Raw genomic sequence first — 22,004 nt, 5'->3', positions numbered from 1 at the left:
CTTCGATTAAAATTGGTGAACCGAGTTCGGGGGTAGAATAGACATTTCTCAAATTAGGGTTTTGCCTGATATATATTCCTTCACCCTTATAAGCCTTTCGTCGCCTCTTCGTGTGATTTACAGAGCAAAAAGCTTACCTCGGCGATTAGTTCCCGGAGAAGAAGAAGAGAGATAACAAAATGGCGACTAATGGATCTGCTAGCTCAGCGCAGCTCTCTCAGAAGGAAGCTGACGTCAGGATGATGTGTGCTGCTGAGGTTCATCTTGGAACCAAGAATTGCAATTACCAGATGGAGCGTTACGTCTTCAAGAGACGCAACGATGGTATTTTCTCTCGTTTTTTTGATAAAAGTGTTTGTATTTGTGTATGTTGATGATTCGAGTGTTGAGATTCTGTGTTGATATTTCGGATTTGTGTTTATGTTGTTGATTCGAGTGTTGAGATTCTGTGTTGATATTTTGGATTTGTATGGATGTTGATGATCTGTTTGTTTTTGTTGCTGCTGCTTTGGTTTTGGATTTATAGGTTGTTTTTATATCTGAAGTAGAGTTTATTCATGACGGATCTAAATACGTCAATGACTAAAAAAATGCTCAAATGCTGCAACTAGCTGTTTCTGTCATCACTTACACTTCTTCTCTGCATTCGTAGCTAAGAAAAGGCTTGTTTTTGTGTCTTCTTTAGTGTTCTTGTTTGCAGAAATTGTTTTTAAGTGTATATGAAGAAATGCGTATAGACGCATGTTTCATTTGGTTTGATTTGTATCTCTTTATGTGTGTTTAAACAAAAAAGTCAATTTTGGGATTGAACATTTTGATTCGAGTTTGTTTTTGTTAGTCTGTTTTAGTAGTGCTAGTGCCAGGAACTTAGTTCTTGAAGTTTTCTTCCTCCTCAGGTATTTACATCTTCAACCTTGGCAAAACATGGGATAAGCTCCAGATGGCTGCTAGAGTTATTGTTGCCATTGAGAACCCACAGGACATCATTGTTCAGTCTGCTAGGCCCTATGGACAGAGAGCCGTCTTGAAGTTTGCTCAGTACACTGGAGCCAATGCCATTGCTGGAAGGCACACTCCTGGTACCTTCACCAATCAGATGCAAACATCCTTCAGTGAACCCAGGCTGCTGATTCTTACTGACCCAAGAACTGACCACCAGGTAAAATCTTCTATAAAATTTGTACCAGTTATGGTTGATGTCTTGTTGTATTGATTAATGTCTTGTGTGTGTTGCAGCCAATCAAGGAAGGTGCTTTGGGAAACATTCCCATCATTGCTTTCTGTGACACTGACTCTCCAATGAGATTTGTTGACATTGGTATCCCTGCCAACAACAAGGGAAAGCACAGCATTGGGTGTCTTTTCTGGCTTCTTGCTCGTATGGTCCTTCAGATGCGTGGAACCATTGGTGCTGCACAGAAGTGGGATGTCATGGTAAGAGGAATATCATTTTTGGAACTCATTGATTAAAAAGACAACAATTCATTTAAACTTTTCCTGTTTATTGACCGACTACTACATATGTTGTGTTGTTGTACAGGTTGATCTGTTCTTTTACAGGGAGCCTGAGGAGACTAAGCCAGAGGATGAAGATGAAGCTGCCCCTCAGGCAGAATATGGACTTCCTGCTCCGGAATATGGAATGGTTGGTGGAGACCAATGGACCACCGCTCAGATCCCTGATGCTGCATGGCCAGGAGAGGCTCAGGCTCCAATCTCTGCTGCACCTGCCGCTGGTTCTTGGAGTGATTCCGCTGGTGAGTTTTTGACAGATAACCGTGTGAACACTATTCTTGCAAATCATGATTTTAATGTTTTGTTTCTTGCGTTTTTTTTTTTTTTGCTGTTCCAGCTGCACCGGCAGACGGTGGATGGGACACTGCTGTGCCACCCCCGGGTGCTCCAGCTGCTGGTTGGGAGTAAAGTTGATAGCCTTTACTCAATGGTTACATGGTTATAGACATGCTTTTTTGTTATCGAACCGTAACTGTTTTTTCTTCTCACTTGTTTCTCTTAAGACCCTTAGATTTTTCTGTTCTGCACCTTTTTGTTTGAGTCGAAACTATATTTTGCGCTTTATCACAAATATGAATCGAGCTTTTGTTCTTCGCAAAGATTCTATACATTCTGCTTAAAACTTCATAAACCAACAAAAAAGATCAAAACACGATTCATACGATCTGTTTTTGTTTGACATTGAACTTTTTATGAACAATCTGTTTTTGTTTGACATTTGAAAATGACAAGAACAACCTTTAAATACATACAAGTCGAACAGGAACTCAATATTAAACACTCATTTTATTTTTACAATAGAACTGTTCAGGACCAAAGACCCATGTCATTACCTCCTTCAAAGAGACTATTCAGAGACGTTAAGGAATCACAATTTCCCTCCATAAAAGGCATATGCGAGAAAAATTCTGTCTTGTTTTCAAAAGCTAGTAGCTCTTCTGAAAGCAGAGCAGCATTGTCGGTCTGGTTTTCAAAAGCTAGTAGCTCTTCCGAAAGCGGAGCAGCATTAACGTTGGCTTCTTCACTATCATTAGGTTCATGTTTCTTCTTCGCATCGCCCATGATGACATCTTCTAGCCATTGTGTATCGATAAGAAGCGTGTCCGGATTATTCTCCTCCCACAAGAAATCAAGACAGCTACTACTAGGCACTGAGCTAGCCACCGCCAATCCAAGATCAGCCTCATGCTTCTCCTCAATCTGTTGCACAGTCTTAGGCGCCTCGGCTTTTCGCTTTCTAGAGGATTCGTTAGGGAAATTGAGCTTAGCTTTAGCTCCACGGATTCTCTTAGCTTCAAGATCATAAGCTCTTGCAGCTTCTTCAGCTGTGTTGAAAGTCTCAAGCCAAACTCGAACTCCTTTGATTGGATCACGAATCTCAGCGGCCCATCTTCCCCAAGGCCTTCTCCTGATTCCTCTGTACCGACTAGTCTTTCTCTTCTTCCCATCTGACGCTGAGCCTAACCATGGATAAAGTTCAAAACTGTTGAGAAAACAGAACCAAACGATGAACAAAACAAAACACCAGAAAACAAAAGTCATATCTCACCAGAAGCAGGTTTGCGAGTAGAGGAGAAGACAAATGGCTTCTCCATAGAAAATCCGCCGATTTCATCGTTTTCCGACGCGAATTCATCAAAATTTCCCTCGAAATCGTCGATTGTTAAGTCAAAGACGCCATTATTTCTCCAGGAAGACTTCTTAGATCTCCCAATCTTCTCCGAATCATCTATGTAATCGGAAATTACAGCTCCTCCGCACATTTTTCTCAGAACTAAAAGGTGTAAATAACAACTTTTCATAAGTTTTGGGCACAAAGTAAAACTTCTCAACTTTTAAAGGTGGCTCTGTGTTTTTGTTTTCTTTCATTTTTGCTTATTAGCATTAATACTCTTATACGCGTGTTCTTGGGAAGACAATTGGGCCAAGTGGGCTTTGTCATTTACAATTTTGTCCTCGTCATAGGTTAATTTTTTTTATATATTACTTACAGTGACAGGTTGAATTAAGCTGAGTCATGAACTAATGACTCGGATTATTAAATTTAAAATATTCGATCATCTCTTATTTCTCTTTTTCTTCGGGGACGATCCAATTTTATCTTTAATGATATCTCACATTAAATGAATCGTATATTTGAGAAATGCATACAGCATAATTAATATTCGTTTTGGATTTTTTGACATGAGATTAAAAAAAAAAAAAAACCCCTACTTTTTTATGGCCAAGCAATATCATAGAATTCGAATCATACCGATAGTTTCATTATAATTTATAAGGAATAATTTGATTTACATTTTAAAGTAAATTATCATTGGTTCTCTTTTACAGGATTTTTAATAATTTTATTCTTATATACCAATTATAATGTTTCAAAGCTAACCAAAATATTTGAAATAAAAATGAAAAATCACAATCCCTTCCCTGCATCTACAAACTTAAACCTCTCACTTTATAAATGTAAGACATCTATAATCACAATTATCTATTCTGTTACATAAGTTCAATTAATTACTTTAGCAAAAAAAAAAAAAATTCAATTAATTACCGTATTTAATAAGGTTTCTATATCTTGCTTATTCATCTACTAAAACTTTTATGGAATTAATTAACTTTAATGAAAAAAATATTTATAACAGCTGTTAAATATATTTTATTTATACACGTCAAAAACTAACCGTGCCTACTGCCTAGGCATCCTGTCTTTAGTTGATCCGAAAGTTTTAAATTTAAAATTATTTTAAGTGTTAAATTTCAAACACGTCGTAACTAACCGAAAACTCAAGTAATACATTAAGAACAAAAAAATCAAGAACGAAAAAAAACTAAAAATTTAAAAGTATTGGAAAAATATCAAAACATTAGTCGAAACATGAATTACAAAAAAACCTAGCTATAGGGGCATGCTTTTTAATTTGAAACCATAAGCAGTCTCTAATATACTGACTAATGAACCCATGGTTTCCTCCACTAACCATTTTTCAAATCTAAATTAATCTATCAACCTTACTTTGAATCTTTGTCAAGAGGCTAATTAATCCCCTTTTAGTTTGTTGACTAGTTTAATTAAAGGCTAATTGATATATTAAATGGAAAAATATAAAACAATTTGAAACGGAATAAAATATTCACAATGGCCACGAAAATGGATTTGGACGTCGATGAACCTTTCATGTGGCAACCACTTTGTAATTCCCTATTGGAAAAACTATAGGCCGTGTTTTCTTTGACAATATAATATCGATATGCATATATTATTTGATTTGATCATATATTAGCATCATCTTTAGTTTTTCTATATATAACAAAAATGAAAATGTAGAAAGGAGCAAGTATATCTCGTAAATCTTGGAAATAATGTCACGAAACTTAGATTAAGAAAAGTTAATGTTGATTTTTATGGAATCATTCCAAAAATCATGTTAACTTATTGAGACGCGCATTTAATACCACAATTAGCATATATTATGACGAAACAATACTTCCTTATTTGATTGAAAACTATGTATATAAATATAAATCGGAATATATCTCTCAAAGAACTCTTGTAATCTCATAATCATCTCTAATTCTTGTCTTCAATATGGAGGATGGAGAGGCAGAAGCTTCAACAATCACTTGCTTACCGACCACGAAACAAAACCCCCTTCAAAACCCTAACTTGCTGGTCAACCCAAAAAAAGAGACTAAACTAAAAACCCCTAAAACCACCAAAGGTCGACAGAAGATAGAGATCAAGAAGATCATTCTGGAAAACCGAAGGCAAGTGACGTTTTCCAAACGCCGATTCGGGCTTTTCAAAAAAGCGGCGGAGCTAAGCGTTCTCTGCGGCGCACAAATTGGTATCATAACGTTTTCACGAGTAGATAGGATCTACTCGTTTGGTAACGTGGACTCACTCATCGATAAATACTTGCGTAAGACTCCGGTGATGCTGAGGTCACATCCTGGAGGTAACGTGGCAAACGGAGAGGAAGATAACGACGGTTTGATGTGGTGGGAGAGGGCGGTGGAGAGTGTTCCGGAGGAGGATATGGAAGAGTACAAGAAGGCGTTGAGTGTGTTAAGGGAGAATTTATTGACGAGGATCTACCAGATGAGTGGTGATCGGACGGTCGAGAATCTTCCGGCATTTCCAAATGAGATGGCTATGGCTGACTGGAAATTGACTAATGAAAATCTGATGGCTAGGAACGATCGAGGTTACGCAGGTAACGGTGGTGATTTGGAGTTTGCGTTTATGTCTCAAAACGGTAGACAGTGAAGTGTTTTCTTTAATTTATTATTACACTTTGGTGTTATTACATATAGATTATAGGTTGATCTAAATTATTTTAAATTCGTTTACCTAAATTAACTAATGCTTTCAAGTTTAAGATTGAAAAAATTTTTGTATTCCGCGGAAATTGAAATCCATATTTCCATTTTCTTAAATATGGAGGTAGCTTATTAATAATACTGATTTTATTTTATGAGCTTGTGTTTTTGTCTTTCTTGTTTATTTTTTTGTAATGCAATATTTATCCAACGTTTTCTTTTTATATAAAAATGATGTAATATTTTCTTGAACCATTGGCTAGAATTGAGGTTAGCTCGTCAATGGTTGTAATAATTCTGGCTTGAGGATTGGAATCATGGTGACGTTGATCCTTCAGAGGTTCTTATTAGAACTAAATTCCACATACAAAACAAGTCATAATCTAAATCATGTCACAAAAAATTGGAACCACAAGTACTGAGGATTAGGTATGTTCAGGGCCGGCGCAGAGGGCAAGCCACCGAAGCCAGCGATTAGGACCTCAAAATTTGAGGGCCTTTTTACCTAAAAATTTGTTAAGTTTTCTTATATACAATAATTTTTGTAGGGCCTTTTAAAAATATTGTTGGCTTTTAGAGACAACTACAACATTCTTTTTAATGGTAAAACTCTAATTTAAAAGAATTTTTTTTTTTATGGCTTTAATTTTGTTTAGGGCACCCAAATTTACCGGGCCGACACTGGGTATGTTGTACATGTTTATAGTATCTAGTAAAAAGAGTAATAAGGGGCTACTTCAATAGATGATTGATTGTTTAAAGTTAACGGTGTCAATACCAGGATCGGAAACTGGTTACCGGAGAACTGGGCCAACTGGCGGGTTAGATGACATTAACAATGAGACGAGTCCATTTTATGTGCTAACCCGGATAAATCGAATGCTTGAAATCGAAAAAAAAAAAAAAACTAACTCAATTTTGAAGTTCAAAACATGAACTTAGAAGATCTTTAAAGGCTCAATATTGAAAGTTTTCACTGTCAGAAGCAAAAGTAATAAATAATTAGTTATTTAATTAGGAGTTGAAATTAGAGATAGAGTTGAATAAGCTCATCGCTAACTACAGAGGGAGAGAGAACGCCAAGGTCTGTGAAGAGGAGCGTTAGGTACTGAGGCGGAGTATAGTCTCGAGCTGACCTCTCTACTTCCACCTTTGTCGGAATCTTTACACCAAATTCGATTGGTCTCAGCGCTGGTGCCATGTCCTTTTGGTCTAATGGATAAAGCCTAGCGAACTGCAAATACACAACTTTGTATCATTAACCACTCTCTTTCTCTCTCTGGGATCTTATAAAACTGTTTCAATTACCTTGTAACTCTCGGCGGCGACATAGACCGGTTTGTTCATGCTGTGGGCCACGAGTGCGATTTGGTATGTTCCCATCATGTTGATAATACCGCCGCTTTCTACAACTCCATCTGCCCCGAAAAACACCATGTCTACCTCGTCCATGCTATACGCCACAGCTGAATCAAGCAGTAGTTTCACTGGGATATCGAGCTTCGATAGCTCACTTGATAACAAAACTCCTGTTCCATCCGGCCTTCCCTCTGTCATTTTTTACATTAAAATAGTTCAGTGAAAGGCTACTAATACTACAAAATCATAAAGAGACAGAGTTTATAACTAAGGTCAAGACTATGCAACAAAATGCCTCAGAGAAACCAAGAAACATTAAGCGGATACAACTCAAGTTCCAATCTAAGCTTGTTGTTTAAGAGAAAAAGGGTGTTTTCGAAAAGCGAACCTGTGCAGAGAACTCGAAAAAGCTTGTTGTTTTGTGCAGCAGTCTTTAGTATTTCAAGAACAACTCTAGAGAGTCCATGAACCAATATGGTACAACCATCAAATATAAAATCTTGACTAAGCATTGCGATAATCCTACGAGCCTGCACAAAAATCGAACCTTTATAGATCCTCTTCTAATCAAAATACATTTTGATGATCTACTTCATTGATATATGTAAAAAAAACTACTAAATATGAGCCACAGGAGCCATATAAGGAAGTACCTTGCAAGATATTTCCCCAAATTTCTCAGCACGTTCAAGAAGACGAGACTTAGCTGAATTGAAATCTTCGTATTCTAAAGCAGAGGTTCTCGTAACGTATCTGATAAACAAATCGCATCCAGCAGTCAAAGAGATTGATGTTTTGTCCCATGACTGCCCAAAATTGAACATTTCTCAATCAACAAAGCACACAAAAATTGCATCGAGGAATGAAACAGAAAGTGAAAAAAGAATCTCACTTTGAGTGTATCAGAAGCCTTTTTGAGCTCAATTTCAAGCTCCATCATAGTGCTAGCTTCACTCGCACGAATAACGGCAGCGAGAGCTCGAATAGCCGCGACGGCTTCAGCCAGATCCGGTTGCTTTCTCCAGTTGTTGAACTCTTCAATTACATTAAAAGACTTCTCCGTTCCCAGCTGATTGTCGGATGAGAGAGATTGCTCTTCGCCTGAGACGCCGCCCACGGCGGCTTGAGCTTGGGCTAGCCAGTCGCTTGTAATGACACCGTGATGCGCCGCTCGGGTTTGGTAATAAGCGGAGATGGAATCAGAGTTTTGAAAGGGACCTCTTGTTGTATCGGCCATGGGAGGTGAATTCGAGCTTCGTCGCTCGTCGAGGATAAACGACGGTGATCTCCGCCACATTGATTTTGTTTTTTTTCTTTTTCTTGAGAAAATTCGCCAAAATGGAAAAATAGAGAAAAGTTGAAGATAATTTACTTGAACAAATTCATATGAAAAATCATATATTTCAGGCCCATTAAAAAGCCCAATAATAACAAAAAAATCCAATTTACTCAATTTTCATATCTTCATATCTTAAATTGGCATGCCATGGAGTACAAAATATTCTAAAATTAAATTAGCTGACCACAATTGCCTGATCAAATTCAAAACATAAGCCTTCTTTTTTTTTTAAATAACTCAAACTGATCACACTTGTCTCAAAAGGTCTTTAAGTTCATCATCATGGTCAGGTTTTTTAGTCGCGGAACTCATCCATGAAGCTCTTGTGGAACTCTGTGAGGCGATTCACTATCGCCGGAATCTTGTCTTCTTGTGGAAGTATTGTGCATCTAAAGTGCCATGTTCCAGGAGCCTAACCACAGTGAATCCAAAACACAAAGATTCAACTTTAATCCTTTCCAAAACATTAAAAGTTTTTCAATTGTGAAGATTTGGTTCATTTACCTGTCCAAAGCCAGAACCAGGGACTACAACTACACCAGTAGCATTGAGAAGGCGTTTGCAGTAGAACGCATCTGGCGCAGTTTTTTCGGCCTCAGCAGCTTCAATCGCCTTTTGAGGAAGGTTGATTCGCGGGAAGAGATACATCGCTCCTTCCGCTCTGTTACATGTAACACCTTCTAAACTGTTGAGACCGTCTTCCAAAGTCTGCAAGTTCATTGTCAAGCTTGTGACATTATACAAAGAGACTCAAAAAAGGTCTTTAGAGGGTACTGTAATCTTCGACTAACCTTTGCACGTTTAGCCATGGATGAGAGAATTCCATCTCTTTCTGCCATGTATGAGTCATATGAGTCATCACCAGGCTGATCAAATACATATTGGACTGATTAGTCATAATCGGTTGCAAGAACTTAGCGAAAGCCGATTAGAGAGAACTAGTCTGTTACCTTGGGTGGGCTCATGACAAGGCTAGCAAGAATTTGACCAGAGATGTTAGAACACAGATTCACGGAAGCCATTTTGTATATCTGTTCTCTTACATCAGAAGTGAATCCGGTCACCTCCATGTAACCTCCTCTCTTTCCACATTCTCCATAGTAACCTGTCAGCAGAAAAAGAATTAAGCTGTCAAAACTCAAAAGAAAACCCCATTTTTTAGATGACAAGCTTGAACAATAAAAAAGTTGTTCATTTACCTTTGGAAACTGATTGGAACGAGACTAACGAGATATCCTTTTCGCCATAGCCCAAAGACCGAGCTACTTTCTTGAAAGAATGGAACTTTTTGTCAGGGACGTAAACATTTTCTTGGTAGACCTCGTCAGCTAGAAGAACTAAACCCTCTTGCTTGCAGAAATTAACAATGTCACGCTGGTTGTCTTCAGCAAGAACCTTAACCAGAACAAAGAACGCAAAATTAGAGAAATGTTACATTTTGTTAGCCTAGTCTTGAAAATCTGTTTGTACCTGCCCAGTTGGGTTACCGGGGTTTATGACAACCAAGGCCCTTACAGCGATGCCCTTCGACCTAGCTTCCTCCAGTTGCTTCTTAAGGTCAGATATTTCCAGTCCCCATCCGGTTGCTTCATCAAGATAGTACGGAACCTAAGTAGTAAATTTACAATCAAAATAAAGACAAATGAAAAAAAATTGTACCAAAAACAACATTAATCCATAATGATTATATGAACATACCAAAGATCCACCATGAAGGGCAATTGAAGCAGAGTACAATGGATACTGAGGAATTGGGCAAAGAATACCATCTTTCTTTGAGCTCAAGAGAAGTTGCATCATCATATGAACCTATAGAATAAAGAGTCAGTATAAATCACTTAGCATGAACCCTTTAAAAGAACTTGCTCTAAATCTATGAGATAATGTTTTGTTTTGACTGTTACCGCTGGACTTGCACCATCAGTCAAGAAAATATCATTTGGATCAGCAGGGAAGCCATCACGTGCTTCGATTCCAGCTGCAATTACATCACGTAACCCCTTGATACCCTGACGCAGAAAAAAAAGGAATCATTCAGCAACATAAAGACCATCTAAAGAAAGGGTTTAGGACTTTAAACTAGACTCTGATGGCAAACCTGGCTGTGACTGTAAGCACCAGTTGCTCTTCCGGGAATTTGGTCCAAAATCTTCCATGCTCGGTCAATTGAATCGGTACTGATAGCAGAGTAGAAATGAAAAAGTTAAGCAATCTTAAACCATGAGCATATGTGCCCTAAAGCTGAATTATTGCAAGGAAAAACCTCAGGATCACGTGTGATACCTGAACAAACCATGTGTTTCAGACTCATCCAAAAGGCTTGCGTGGTCACACAATGCGAGAACCTGAGGCATATAGATGATAAAAGTTATATCTTTGGGCATATATGACAAACAAACTAGCACCAAAAACATTAGCTTACCTCTCGGAAGAACCTTATAGGCAGTTGACCAAGAGATTGAGGATTCCCAATGTTGCAATAGATTATCTGCCAAAGACAGTCAAGACTTGTAAGTTTCTTTCTTGTTGTGAATTATAAAGAGTCTGAGAACAGGTAACATCAACACTAAACTACTGTATCCACTCCATGAAACTCATGTCAAAAGTGCAGATGAAGAACGAGATTTTACCTCATCAAAGGGATAAGCATCCTTATTAGCCTTCAAGTCTTCTTGCAACTTCTGTAAGATGGAAGCAAAAAGAAAACAATAATCAATTAGTAATAAAACAATTTTACAGATTTTTGTTACAAGACAAAGCACATGTATCTCTGACCTGAGCAATGTTGACGATTTCTCCACGAACAGCATACTCACATTTCAGAACCTGCCACCCGAAAATAATAAAACCAAGTTCTGAGTATGATTGAAAGTGACTCATAAGAAAAAAAATGACACAAGAAGTGAAAAGTTTTAAGAATGTGACATTTCAGTGAAACAAGATTAGAATTTTAAGTGGCAGAGGAGGATTGACCTACGCATAAGTAGAACCAAACTCAGAAAATACGCAAAAAAAAAAAAAAAAACCCAATTAAGCAAAGCTTGTCGATTTCATCGTTGTGAAACACAAGGAGAAGCAAAGAACAAACCTTTGCCGTTAAATCAGAAAACCACACTAAAAAATTGAAACTTTTTTTACTAATTAGAAACAAATCCAGATCAATCGAGGAAAGAACAACAAAGCCAGAAACCCACAATTCAAAGAGCTAGAGAATAAGAAACCCACCTTGGGATTGATGGAGTCGAGAGTAACGGGAAGAGAAGAAGTGGAATCAGAAGCAGACATCTCCGAAGTAGAAGAGAAGAAACGAGACAGAGAAGCAAGAGGACGAGATTGAGGAGAGAGAAAGCTTGGACTTTTGTGATGTTGACGACGAGAATGGTCGACGAGACCTTTAGCTTGGTTAATCAAGAATCTCCGCATCTGCTTTATGGTAGGAACGTGCTCTTCAAGCCCCAAGATTGAAAATTCTCTCACGAGGAAACAAGGGTCCCAATATCCAGTGCCTGCAAACACCGAATTTTGCCTTGTCCTCCACGCTCAAAAATGAGACTTTTTTCTTTTCTTTTCTTTTTCAAATATCTAATTGAATTGATGAAGATATTTGTAGGGTTTTTTTTTTTTAGGCGGCTAATTTTGTTTATTTATCTGTTAAAAACAAAACAAGGCTAATCCCAAAAAAAGACATGTCATTTACCAAAAAAGTTGTCTGAATTCTATCTCCAAACAAGTCATTGACTTAAATATCCACAAAATAATCCTAGCATAACTGTAATCTAATTTGGGCTAAGTAGATACTCCTTCCATTTTCGAATAGTTGTCGTTTTAACTATATGCACACAAATTAAGAAACTATTAATGTTGTTAGTTTTTCAATATAAAAATATCATTAATTATCTACCTAAACATAATTTAACCAATAGTAAATCAAATTGCATAATAAAAATAAATATAAAAAATAAAAAAGTAATAAATTTTACATCGAAAACTGAAAACGACAACTAATTAAAAACAAAAAAATTTCTCTAAATCGACAACTATTCGAAAACAGAGGGAGTAGATACTATTATTCTAGCATAATCATATTTACTTTTGGTTGAATTGTTTATATAAAAAAAGTTAAAACCTACATTAGTACAGCTAATCTGAAAGTTTTGAAATAATTTTTTCATTTATGAAGAAATTTTTTAGAGATTTTTAAATTGAATTTTAGATGATAATTATTACTGTGGATTTTATTAAATTGATGATTTTGTAACATGCTCCTCTCTCTAGCAAATGATGTTTCTTTTTGTGAATACCAGAGTTGGGCTACATGATTGGGCCTAAAAAGGCCGTTAAAATCGTGACATGCCCATTACTTGTTTATATCCACGTCACTAAAAACGGCATCGTATTGGGTATAACGAAAATAAAACCCTAGTGTAATTAGAAAATTTGTACAACACTTCAAAACATCGAAGATTTTGATCCAACGTATACTACGAGTCGAGAAACGACATCGTTTACCTGTGATTTTGATTCTTCATCTCTCTCTGCGCCGCGTTCTCTGTTGAGCTCACGCTTCTTCGTTTCTCCTCTTACGTCAACTGTGTTTTTGCATACTCAGGTTTTTGATAAACCTAATTGTTCCTGTTCTTTTGTACAAGCTTCACATAGATTAGTGTAAAGTTTTAGAATTGAGACTCGTAATTTATTGTTGTGTTTTAGGTAACGGAACCCAGTTAGGGAATCGTTTCGAAACCCTAATTTTGGGGTCTGTAAATTTGGAGAAAAAAATGAACTTTTCGTTTTTCTGTTAGATTGTGTAATTTGGGACTAGTGCTTGAAAGCTGATTATTTTGAGTGTTATTTGATATTGAGTTTTTCCTTTTTGTGTTAGATTTTGTAGGGTTTAACATAGTTGGGGCTAGGAATTTACATGGTTTCAGTTGGTTCTAAATCATTGCCATCTAGGAGGCACAGGACTATTGAGGAAGATTGCTTGATGGGTGAACGGGGAAAGTCTAGTAACAATCACGGCGAAAGGAAGAAGGGAATGCGAAGGAAGGACCATAAAGGTGGCCGTGGATTTGATGGAGATAGCAACAAGAGGAATCAATCTGGTGGTGCCCCCAATGTAAAGCCAGCATCAAAGAAACAATCCGAATTTGAACATCAGAATCAATTTGTCAGGTAAGGGACGTTTTCAACCGAGGGCCTAACCTACGCCTTTGCTCTAATTTGTAGTGGAGATTTTGTTATCGTAAGAAGTATTAGTGACTCGGGTTAATCTTTGGCAGGAAAGAAATTGATCCAGAAACTTCAAAATATTTCTCTGAGATTGCCAATCTCTTTGATAGTAATGAAGTTGAATTAGAGGAACGTTCAGTAATATGCGGAAATGCCCTTGAAGAAACAAGAGGGAGGGAATACGAAATTGCAACAGACTATATCATAAGTCATGTCTTGCAAACTCTACTTGAGGGATGTGAACTTGACCAACTCTGCAGTTTCATACGAAATTCTGCAACTGTGTTCCCAGCCATTGCAATGGATAGATCTGGTTCTCATGTTGCAGAGTCTGCTCTCAAATCCTTGGCCACACATCTTGAAAATCCAGATGCCTATTCTGTTATTGAGGAGGCATTGAATTCTATATGCAAGGTACTTTATACAATATTTTTACTGGCTTTGACAAGCATATTGAGGTATCCAGAATATTGCTTCTAGTAATGAAACTAGTAATTGACCTTGATTGTGATGGTGTAATATTTCCCCTGGTCAGGTGATTGTGGATAATCCTCTTGATATGATGTGCAACTGCTATGGTTCTCATGTTCTTCGAAGGCTTCTTTGTCTTTGCAAAGGAGTCTCTTTAGATTCTCCTGAGCTTTATGGCGCAAAATCATCAAAAGCTCTGGCCAAACGTTTGAATCTGAAGATGTCTCAGTTAGATGACAATACTCTAGAACTCCCTCATCAAGGGTTTCCAGATATGCTCAAGTACCTTTTATCTGGGATATTAAATTGTAGCAGAGAGGATATGACGTATCTTCAAGTCGATCAGTATAGCAGTTTGGTCTTACAGGTAGGTTTTATGTCCCTGTCTAATCGTCATTTTCAAGCAACTTCTTTAGTATTGACTGTTATTTTACTCTCTCTCCCTGATTCATGGTGATGCTAACTAATCTTCTCTTGACAGACGGCTCTCAGACTAATGCTGAAACAAGATGAGGAGTTACTTGAAATCATTCCACTTATTCTGCGCTGCAACTCTACCAATAAAAAAGTAGAGGGGTTTCATATAGAGACTAATGTTGCCAAAGAAATTTTAGTGTCAATGAAGGATAATTCATTCAGTCATCTGGTGGAGGTAACTGAGTTTAACCTCTGGCTCTTACTGAGTTGTTTATACCAAGATTCTGTACCTTGCAAAACAATTGATTGTGGATATATTGCCTGCGTTAGACCATGCAAAACATTATGTACAATGATCTCCAGTTCTCTGTTTGATTCCATGCTGGAATTGGAGTGTTAATTTTCTTAGTCATCTTTTTAAATGCGTTTGCATGCAATTTCAGGTTATTTTGGAAGTGGCCCCTGAAAGTCTGTATAACGAAATGTTCAACAAAGTTTTCAAGAATTCTTTATATGAGCTTTCAGTTGATCGGTGTGCAAATTTTGTTATCCAAGCATTAATCTCCCATGCAAGAGACCAAGAGCAGGTATCTTTATCCTACACTTCATCTTTTTCTGTGTCATCAAAATTTCATTCCAGGTCTTCTTAGCTTCGAATATATTTTTGCTTTTTCCTTGAAGCCGGTAAACTTACGTACGTTCAATTGATTTTGTTTGCAAGATGGGCATGATGTGGGAAGAATTAGCTCCAAGATTCAAGGATCTTCTTGAGCAAGGGAAGTCAGGTGTTGTGGCTTCTCTGATAGCGGTTAGCCAAAGGCTTGAAAGTCATGAACATAAGGTTTCTATGTTTTCTAAATTTCAGTTGAAAATTTATTTCTTCTCTAGTTTCAAAAATGTGTTCTTATACAGCTGATTTTTACTGATTTGACAGTGTTGTGAGGCCCTTGTTGGTGCAGTATGCTCCACAAATGAGTCCCGTATCTCCATTGTTCCACGGTTGCTGTTTCTTGATTACTACTTTGGTTGCCAAGATAAGTCTACATGGGAGTGGGCACCTGGTGCAAAGATGCATGTCATGGGTTGTTTGATCCTTCAGGGGATTTTCAAGTTTTCTAGCGTATGTTTCCTTTTCTCCTTGTGTTGACAAAAATAGTTTGTGTTTTCAACTTCCAAGTTTGGCTTTTCATGTGCATTCACAGTAACTCCTTTTCTCAATTTGACAGGATCATATACAGCCATACATAACAAGCTTAACTTCTATGAAAGCTGAGTATATTACTGAAACAGCAAAAGATTCCAGTGGAGCACGTGTCATTGAGGCCTTTCTTGCCTCAAATGCTGCTACAAAACAGAAACGCAGACTAATTATAAAGTATGCTTTGCTTCTTGATGTTATATGGGAATATGTTTATTTCAAGACCGGTAGATTTCACAGTATACTTGTTTATATGATTACTTTCGTTCTGTTTTTGCTTCCGTGTTTTTTCTTCATTCAGTCTCTTAGGCTGCTTGTCAGTATTTTTCAAGCGATTGTTCTTTATGTTGATTATGTTTCTTTTTACCAATGATTTCGTCACAGGTTACGTGGACATTTTGGCGAGCTCTCATTACACACATCTGGTTCATTTACAGTTGAGAAGTGCTTCGATGCATGTAATTTGACACTAAGGGAAGCCATAGCAGCTGAACTGTTGGATGTGAAAGTTGATCTCTCGAAAACAAAGCAAGGGCCTTATCTGCTTAGGAAACTTGATATCGATGGGTAAGATCTTATTCACAAACTTATCTTGCTTTTGTTGACGGAAGCTGTAACACATCAGAAAAACTGGTATCACCAACATAATAATTACACGTCAGATGACAAAAAAGAAGTATAAGTTCTAAGAGAATAAGTCTAGGGGATTTAGTGACATAGTGCCATTGAAAGCTGGCATATTTGTAGCATTGATGGCATGCATGTATTCTCTTGCATTTATTTGATATGATATGGAATCATTTCTTTGTTGCAGTTATGCCAGCAGACCTGATCAGTGGAAATCAAGACAAGAAGCTAAGCAATCAACATATGACGACTTTTGTTCTACATTTGGGTCCAACAAATCAAATTTTCCAAAGAACACATTTGTCTCTGACACATCTGAGGATGCATATCAGGAAATAGAAGTAAAGAATACAAGGAAAGAGATTGACCATCATCCTACTTCCGGGTTTAAGCGTCACCGAGAAGAACATGCAAAGGACAAGGATGAACCTTTTGCAGGTGAAAAAAGGGCGAAACAGAAGAAGAATAAAACTAGTGAAGCAACAGATAAACCAAAACTAGCTGGCAGCAAAAGACCTTTCCTTTCTGGTGAGATGACTGGAAAGAATAGGCATTCAAATAAATTGAGAATTTGAAGGTTAGACTCCTTACTCTATCATATCTAGTCAAGCTGCATTTTTCTCATCTCTGTGCCACAGTTCTTTTTTCTCTACTTTTTAATGAAGATGGCAGCATATTTGAAGCCGTTCTGGCTAGATCTACACTTAAAAGAATGCTATTAAAACAGTCTTTTCATATAACACTACAAACGAACTTATAGAGGTCTAAGCCCACTCTAGGAGCTGTTAACAGTAGCAAAGCTTATAAGATTACATTGCAGCATCCAGAAATAAGTGTAAATACGCTATGCCACCCAAAAAAAAAAAATAGATCCAAGACAAAAATAAATGAAATCTATGGTTCTCTTGCTGTGATATGTTGTTTCCTACTTCCTCTTACATCGGTTAGGGGATCAATCCTGGTACAAAAATACACAATCTTGGTGTCAATCATACACTCACAGAGATGCAAAAACCATTTGGAATACATAAAGATTGAAAGAAAATTGAGTTGTGTGGTTTGTCTTTACTTGTTCTGTATAGGGCTGGAGCCAGTCCTTGGGATTCTTCGGAAGCTATCTTTTTCACCTCTTAGAGACTCTCCCTTCATCTCCTTGCTTATCTGCAAATCTCTCACACCTTTACTAGAAGCTAAATCCATGGAAGCTGGCCCCATCTGACGACACTCTACATTATTCTTGCTGCTAAACAAAGCTAGAAGTAAAAGACAGAGAGCTGCTGAGATCGATGCCGATGTATGGAATCTCTTCATTGTGAAATCTCTTTTTGATCTTTTCTCTATGTTGGAGCTCTTAGGTTGTTGTGTTCCTTAAGACTGCAATGGAGAAAACTTTAGGGTAGCGAGCTTATGTTTGAGTTAAAGAGAAAGAATCTTTGTTGCTTTGTAGATTATATTATTGATTCATGAGACTTTTTGGGATCTAATCACGTGAGTTAGTTTGACTGCTGTGCCAATAATTTCCTTATTGTTTTCCCAATTGTGTTGTTGCAGATGAAGATATTTAACATAAATCTAATAGTTTCTAGATCACATGAAGATCTCACATATGCATTACACATTCATTCACACGTATTAGCCATGAAAATATTTGTGATTGAGATGAGGATCATGTGACAGGGCACGTGGTTACTGATGCTGTTTCATCTAATAGTATTAATTAACTCCAACTTCGTGAGAAGAAACGTTGCAGATTAACAGCTCATGTCACTGTGATAATCACCAACTTTTTTTTGTTCTTTTTATTTGCAATCGTTGAAGAAAGGAAAGAAAAAAACAGTAGAGAGAGTTTTCCTTGTGGCCTACGAATACCGAACCGGATTAATTAGACGGTTTATTGAAGAAACCAGTGGCTTGCTACTTCTCTAGTCTCGTTTATGGTAAGTAAACTCATTGTAGTTCCCATAGTTTTACTTCTTGAAAAACTTCTCAGTTCTTGTTTCCTCAGATCTGATGGTTTAACATCACCATGTCTTTTGTTAGTGTAAACATAGTGGAGCTTTCTACAATTGTTTCACGTGTATTAATCTCTGAAGTTGATCTTGTGTTGTGTTGATCTGAGTAAACAAAAAGCTTTTGAATTTCAATTCCCGTGGAATACATAAATGATTTACTTGGATGACAAAGAAAGCTCTCAAACACAGCCAATAAAGAGCCGAGACCACATACACAGTTTGACATCTTCAGGCAATCTCACTCAGCTAATCTAATAAGTAATAACAATCTTCAAGGATCAACAGAAGCAACAGCATTGGAGCTGCTACTACTACTACTAGTACTACTACTGCTACAAGCCACTCTCTTGTCTCTGCTTAAAAACCTCCTTAAAGACCTCAACCTCGTTGTCATTGGAGATTTTGCTTCTTCCTCCTCAACAATAAACCTCATCGATGACGACGAAGATGATACATTCTGGCTTCTTATGGAAGAATCATTGATATCCAGAACAACAGCTTCTTGACTCTGAGAAGCACCATTACCAGCAGCACTGTCTTCTTGAGGCCCGACATTGTTGTTTCCGGTACTAACCTGATCCTGGCGACCCCATACCAAGACATTGGTGGGAAATTCCGGAGAAGAAGTTGAAATTTGTGACAAAGCATCATGGTTGTTATTGGTGCTACCAGCATGATCTGCATTGTCTGGAACTTGTTCAACTCTCTTTGAGCTAGCTTTGTCAGGACCAAGAACCGTGTTTCTACAAATCGGACAAGTTGAGTGAGACTGAAACCACATGTCAATACACTCAACATGGAAGCTATGGTTACACTTTGGAAGCAGCCTTGCTTTATCTCCTTTAACAAGCTCAGACAAACAAATAGAGCATTCCAAACCATCTTTGCAACTATCTTGTCTGAAAAAGACAATTGGTAAGGAACTGAGTTCAAAAGAGGTAAGTCCAGTGTTGGATAGAGCGTCTTGGCCTGGGACGAAGATGAAACGGCGTCGCTGACGGCGAGTGACTACAGGCGGAGCAATGGATGATTGGTCTTCTTCTTGTTCTTGCTCTTGCTGTTGTTGTTGCTGTTGTTGGAGCTGATCTATTCTCCACCAGTAGAGTTTGGCGTAAAGATGGAGGATAAGGACGAAAAGGACAGCCATGAATAGAACAATGATTGCTGTGAGAATGATCTTGCTTGTGACTTCTTCTGTTGATAGATCACCGAACATCGAGCTATGAGCAGATCCATTATCGTCCATTGATGTGCGAAGGAGACAAGATCAGAACTTTTTCTGTTCCTTCTCAAAACAATGAATGTGCCAAGATGAATCAACACAATTGGCTTGGTTATATGAAGGAAAACGATGACGCAGAAGCAGAAACAGAGAGTTGAGCAGAGCAAAACATGGAATTGGATGGTGATATGAAATTTAGGGTTTTGTGAGGGAAAGCATGAAACTTTACTCTTTTGGTGGGTACCCAAATGGAAGAAAAGCAAACTAAACAAAACCCCAGAGAGTTAATGCAACAAAGGATTGGAATTTTCCAGGAAAAAAACAGAGCTTGGAATTGAGACCGAGTGATGTGTAATAATGATGGAGCTGAGAGGGATGTTCACTTGTGGTAGAAATGTTAAAAGGGTTTATGAGAAGAGGAAGTAGAAAAAGAAAGGTGTGAATTGTATGAATCTGTGTCTCTCTGCCATGGAAGAAGAAGAAGCCGAAGGCATAAGAAGAAGAAGGAAGAAGTGAGTGGAGCCCAGTGTGTATTGAAATTGGAGTAGGGGAGCTACTCTCTCTTCCTATGAATCTACTTTTAGTCGACCAAAATTTCTTTCTTAATGCGTTAATTCGTCAGTTTTTCTGGTAATGCTTCTCCTATCCATTACAAAATACTAACTACACTTGTTCTTTTTGTTTTTGCCTGACTAATTTTACTAAAGGTTTTGGTGTTTTAACAATAATAGTTGGAATTTGCAGCTTATAGATGTATTATCTGATTCAAATTGTTACTAAAACAAGGGAGAGTTAGCTCAGAGGTAAAAACAGAGAGGATAATTTGCGAATAGGTAATTGACTGCTTTGTCTCTAGGGTAAGGAAATAACGCTTCATTTTTGGGCTTCGGTTTCAAATAAATAACGAAAAACCCACTCGCTTACGTATCCATGCGAGTGGGATAGGAGGTTTGACTTTTTTGGCAAAAAATGAGAGAAGCGACGGCTCTTTTTTATATGGGATAATTCCTGTAGAGAGAAAAGAAGAACAGTAAGTACGCTGTCAAACATCAACATGAAATCTACCAGGATGAAATAGATGTCTATAAAGAAGATACAACAACGTACAGATCTACGTATTATAAATATATTTCTAAGAAGATCTGTAGATGTCTATAACATATCAATAGATGCGTAATCGATATATACGATTCGATACAGATTTAAGTAGATCTGTAGATATCCAAGACAAGAAACAGATAGTTGTTTAGAAATACTCGAATATATATATATATATATAGATCTATGAGGAAAGTTGAATAGATAAACACAGGGATAAGAAAAGAAATGTGGATCTAATTAGATCTGTAGATATCCAAGACAAGAAACGGATAGTTGTTTAGAAATACTCGAATATATATATAGATCTATGTGAAAAATTGAATATCTAAACACAAGGATAAGAAAAAAATGTGGCTCTAAATAGATGTATAGATATAAAAACCGAATTTAGAGATTGAAACAAGAAAAAAACCACATAAAAGTTCAAAACTAAAAAATCGGGAAAGCAGTAGAAGGAAAACAAACAGAGAAGAAAACTTTTGAAATTTCCAGAAATCGAAACACAAAAATTAAAAAAAAAAAATGATCCACTTAAAGTTTTTTTAAAGAGAAAAACGAAACTCGTCGGCAAGAATCTACCGCTTTAAGACTATAAACGGTGGCACTGAGACTCCGGCGATTCACGACGGCCAAGCGGTTGAAGTTTCGTTTTTGGGAAAAAGAAAGAGACGAACGATGATGGAAAAACGGAGAGAAATGATCGCAAATAGGGTTATAAGGGATGAAGAAAAAGAAGAGATGAACAGAGAAATTCAACAGTCTAGTGCAGAAGAAAATGGATTCATTTAAGAGAATCCCACATATACACGCATGTTCGCCTCGGAAGAAACAAAAAAAACTGTTCCGTTTCCTTCTACGAGCGTGGGGCTAAAATGGAGAAAATGATGGGCTAATGTTACATTAGTTTTAGGTCCCGACAAGAATTACTCAAAAACTAATTTGGGTCCAGATCCTTACCTCTGGCCTAATTATCTCCTAAAACAAACCTGAGTTATAAAGTTTATCTTTTGCAAATACTCCATCTGTTTCACCATTCTAGCATTTTCACACAAATTAAGAAAAATAATCAAATTTCATTTTTATTCCTTATTAATACACTAAATAATACTATCTCTCTAATTAATAACCTAAAATAGTGAGGATAAAAAAATAATTAATCTTTAAAACTGCATTGAAAACATAAAATGATACTCT

General features: G+C 37.2%; 7 protein-coding genes across 11 annotated transcripts; 3 read left to right on the top strand and 4 right to left on the bottom strand.

Moving 5' to 3' along the window:
• Positions 1–98: 98 nt before the first annotated feature.
• LOC9323497 (40S ribosomal protein Sa-1) lies at positions 99–2,114 on the top strand. The gene is made up of 5 exons (XM_002888825.2): positions 99–324; positions 897–1,159; positions 1,237–1,434; positions 1,541–1,757; positions 1,853–2,114. Exons 1-5 carry the CDS (start codon positions 180–182, stop codon positions 1,921–1,923), a joined length of 894 nt encoding a protein of 297 aa, XP_002888871.1. The 5' UTR covers positions 99–179; the 3' UTR covers positions 1,924–2,114.
• A 150-nt stretch (positions 2,115–2,264) lies between these two features.
• LOC9324934 (ethylene-responsive transcription factor ERF073) lies at positions 2,265–3,409 on the bottom strand. 2 transcript variants are annotated; one of them, XM_021034913.1, is made up of 2 exons: positions 3,065–3,409; positions 2,265–2,963 (listed from the first exon to the last, which is right to left on the bottom strand). In XM_021034913.1, exons 1-2 carry the CDS (start codon positions 3,315–3,317, stop codon positions 2,323–2,325), a joined length of 894 nt encoding a protein of 297 aa, XP_020890572.1. In that variant the 5' UTR covers positions 3,318–3,409; the 3' UTR covers positions 2,265–2,322. The 2 variants fall into 2 exon arrangements, with proteins under 2 accessions (XP_020890572.1, XP_020890571.1); XM_021034912.1 differs by having other exon boundaries at positions 2,265–2,975; positions 3,065–3,402.
• A 993-nt stretch (positions 3,410–4,402) lies between these two features.
• LOC9323496 (agamous-like MADS-box protein AGL61) lies at positions 4,403–5,779 on the top strand. Its single transcript, XM_002888824.2, has one exon. The coding sequence runs from the start codon at positions 5,099–5,101 to the stop codon at positions 5,777–5,779; it is 681 nt and encodes a 226-aa protein (XP_002888870.1). The 5' UTR covers positions 4,403–5,098.
• A 970-nt stretch (positions 5,780–6,749) lies between these two features.
• On the bottom strand, positions 6,750–8,595 carry LOC9323495 (translation initiation factor eIF-2B subunit alpha). The gene is made up of 5 exons (XM_002887385.2): positions 8,084–8,595; positions 7,845–7,997; positions 7,580–7,721; positions 7,141–7,382; positions 6,750–7,066 (listed from the first exon to the last, which is right to left on the bottom strand). The coding sequence occupies exons 1-5, from the start codon at positions 8,486–8,488 to the stop codon at positions 6,860–6,862; spliced, it is 1,149 nt and encodes a 382-aa protein (XP_002887431.1). The 5' UTR covers positions 8,489–8,595; the 3' UTR covers positions 6,750–6,859.
• A 24-nt stretch (positions 8,596–8,619) lies between these two features.
• On the bottom strand, positions 8,620–12,174 carry LOC9324933 (alanine aminotransferase 2, mitochondrial). 2 transcript variants are annotated; one of them, XM_021034028.1, is made up of 14 exons: positions 11,756–12,174; positions 11,306–11,356; positions 11,161–11,211; positions 10,953–11,018; positions 10,814–10,875; positions 10,629–10,707; positions 10,435–10,539; positions 10,229–10,339; positions 10,001–10,138; positions 9,730–9,925; positions 9,481–9,635; positions 9,322–9,396; positions 9,035–9,238; positions 8,620–8,942 (listed from the first exon to the last, which is right to left on the bottom strand). In XM_021034028.1, the coding sequence occupies exons 1-14, from the start codon at positions 11,951–11,953 to the stop codon at positions 8,826–8,828; spliced, it is 1,608 nt and encodes a 535-aa protein (XP_020889687.1). In that variant the 5' UTR covers positions 11,954–12,174; the 3' UTR covers positions 8,620–8,825. The 2 variants fall into 2 exon arrangements, with proteins under 2 accessions (XP_020889687.1, XP_020889688.1); XM_021034029.1 differs by lacking the exon at positions 8,620–8,942 and having other exon boundaries at positions 9,211–9,238; positions 9,322–9,362; positions 11,756–12,118.
• A 792-nt stretch (positions 12,175–12,966) lies between these two features.
• On the top strand, positions 12,967–18,012 carry LOC9323494 (pumilio homolog 23). 3 transcript variants are annotated; one of them, XM_021034027.1, is made up of 12 exons: positions 12,967–13,139; positions 13,487–13,705; positions 13,813–14,176; positions 14,298–14,600; positions 14,715–14,885; positions 15,094–15,237; positions 15,372–15,491; positions 15,585–15,770; positions 15,877–16,025; positions 16,233–16,415; positions 16,663–17,052; positions 17,558–18,012. In XM_021034027.1, exons 2-11 carry the CDS (start codon positions 13,518–13,520, stop codon positions 17,048–17,050), a joined length of 2,196 nt encoding a protein of 731 aa, XP_020889686.1. In that variant the 5' UTR covers positions 12,967–13,139; positions 13,487–13,517; the 3' UTR covers positions 17,051–17,052; positions 17,558–18,012. The 3 variants fall into 3 exon arrangements, with proteins under 3 accessions (XP_020889686.1, XP_020889685.1, XP_020889684.1); XM_021034026.1 differs by having other exon boundaries at positions 13,422–13,705; XM_021034025.1 differs by having other exon boundaries at positions 13,413–13,705.
• A 578-nt stretch (positions 18,013–18,590) lies between these two features.
• Positions 18,591–20,437, bottom strand: LOC9324932 (RING-H2 finger protein ATL3). The gene has a single exon (XM_021034030.1). The coding sequence runs from the start codon at positions 19,731–19,733 to the stop codon at positions 18,759–18,761; it is 975 nt and encodes a 324-aa protein (XP_020889689.1). The 5' UTR covers positions 19,734–20,437; the 3' UTR covers positions 18,591–18,758.
• Positions 20,438–22,004: the final 1,567 nt, after the last annotated feature.

Source organism: Arabidopsis lyrata (assembly GCF_000004255.2).
Source record: "Arabidopsis lyrata subsp. lyrata unplaced genomic scaffold ARALYscaffold_2, whole genome shotgun sequence".
Classification (NCBI taxonomy): domain Eukaryota; kingdom Viridiplantae; phylum Streptophyta; class Magnoliopsida; order Brassicales; family Brassicaceae; genus Arabidopsis; species Arabidopsis lyrata.
Note: the sequence above shows the minus strand (reverse complement) of the source record. Positions and strands in the feature narration are given on the sequence as shown.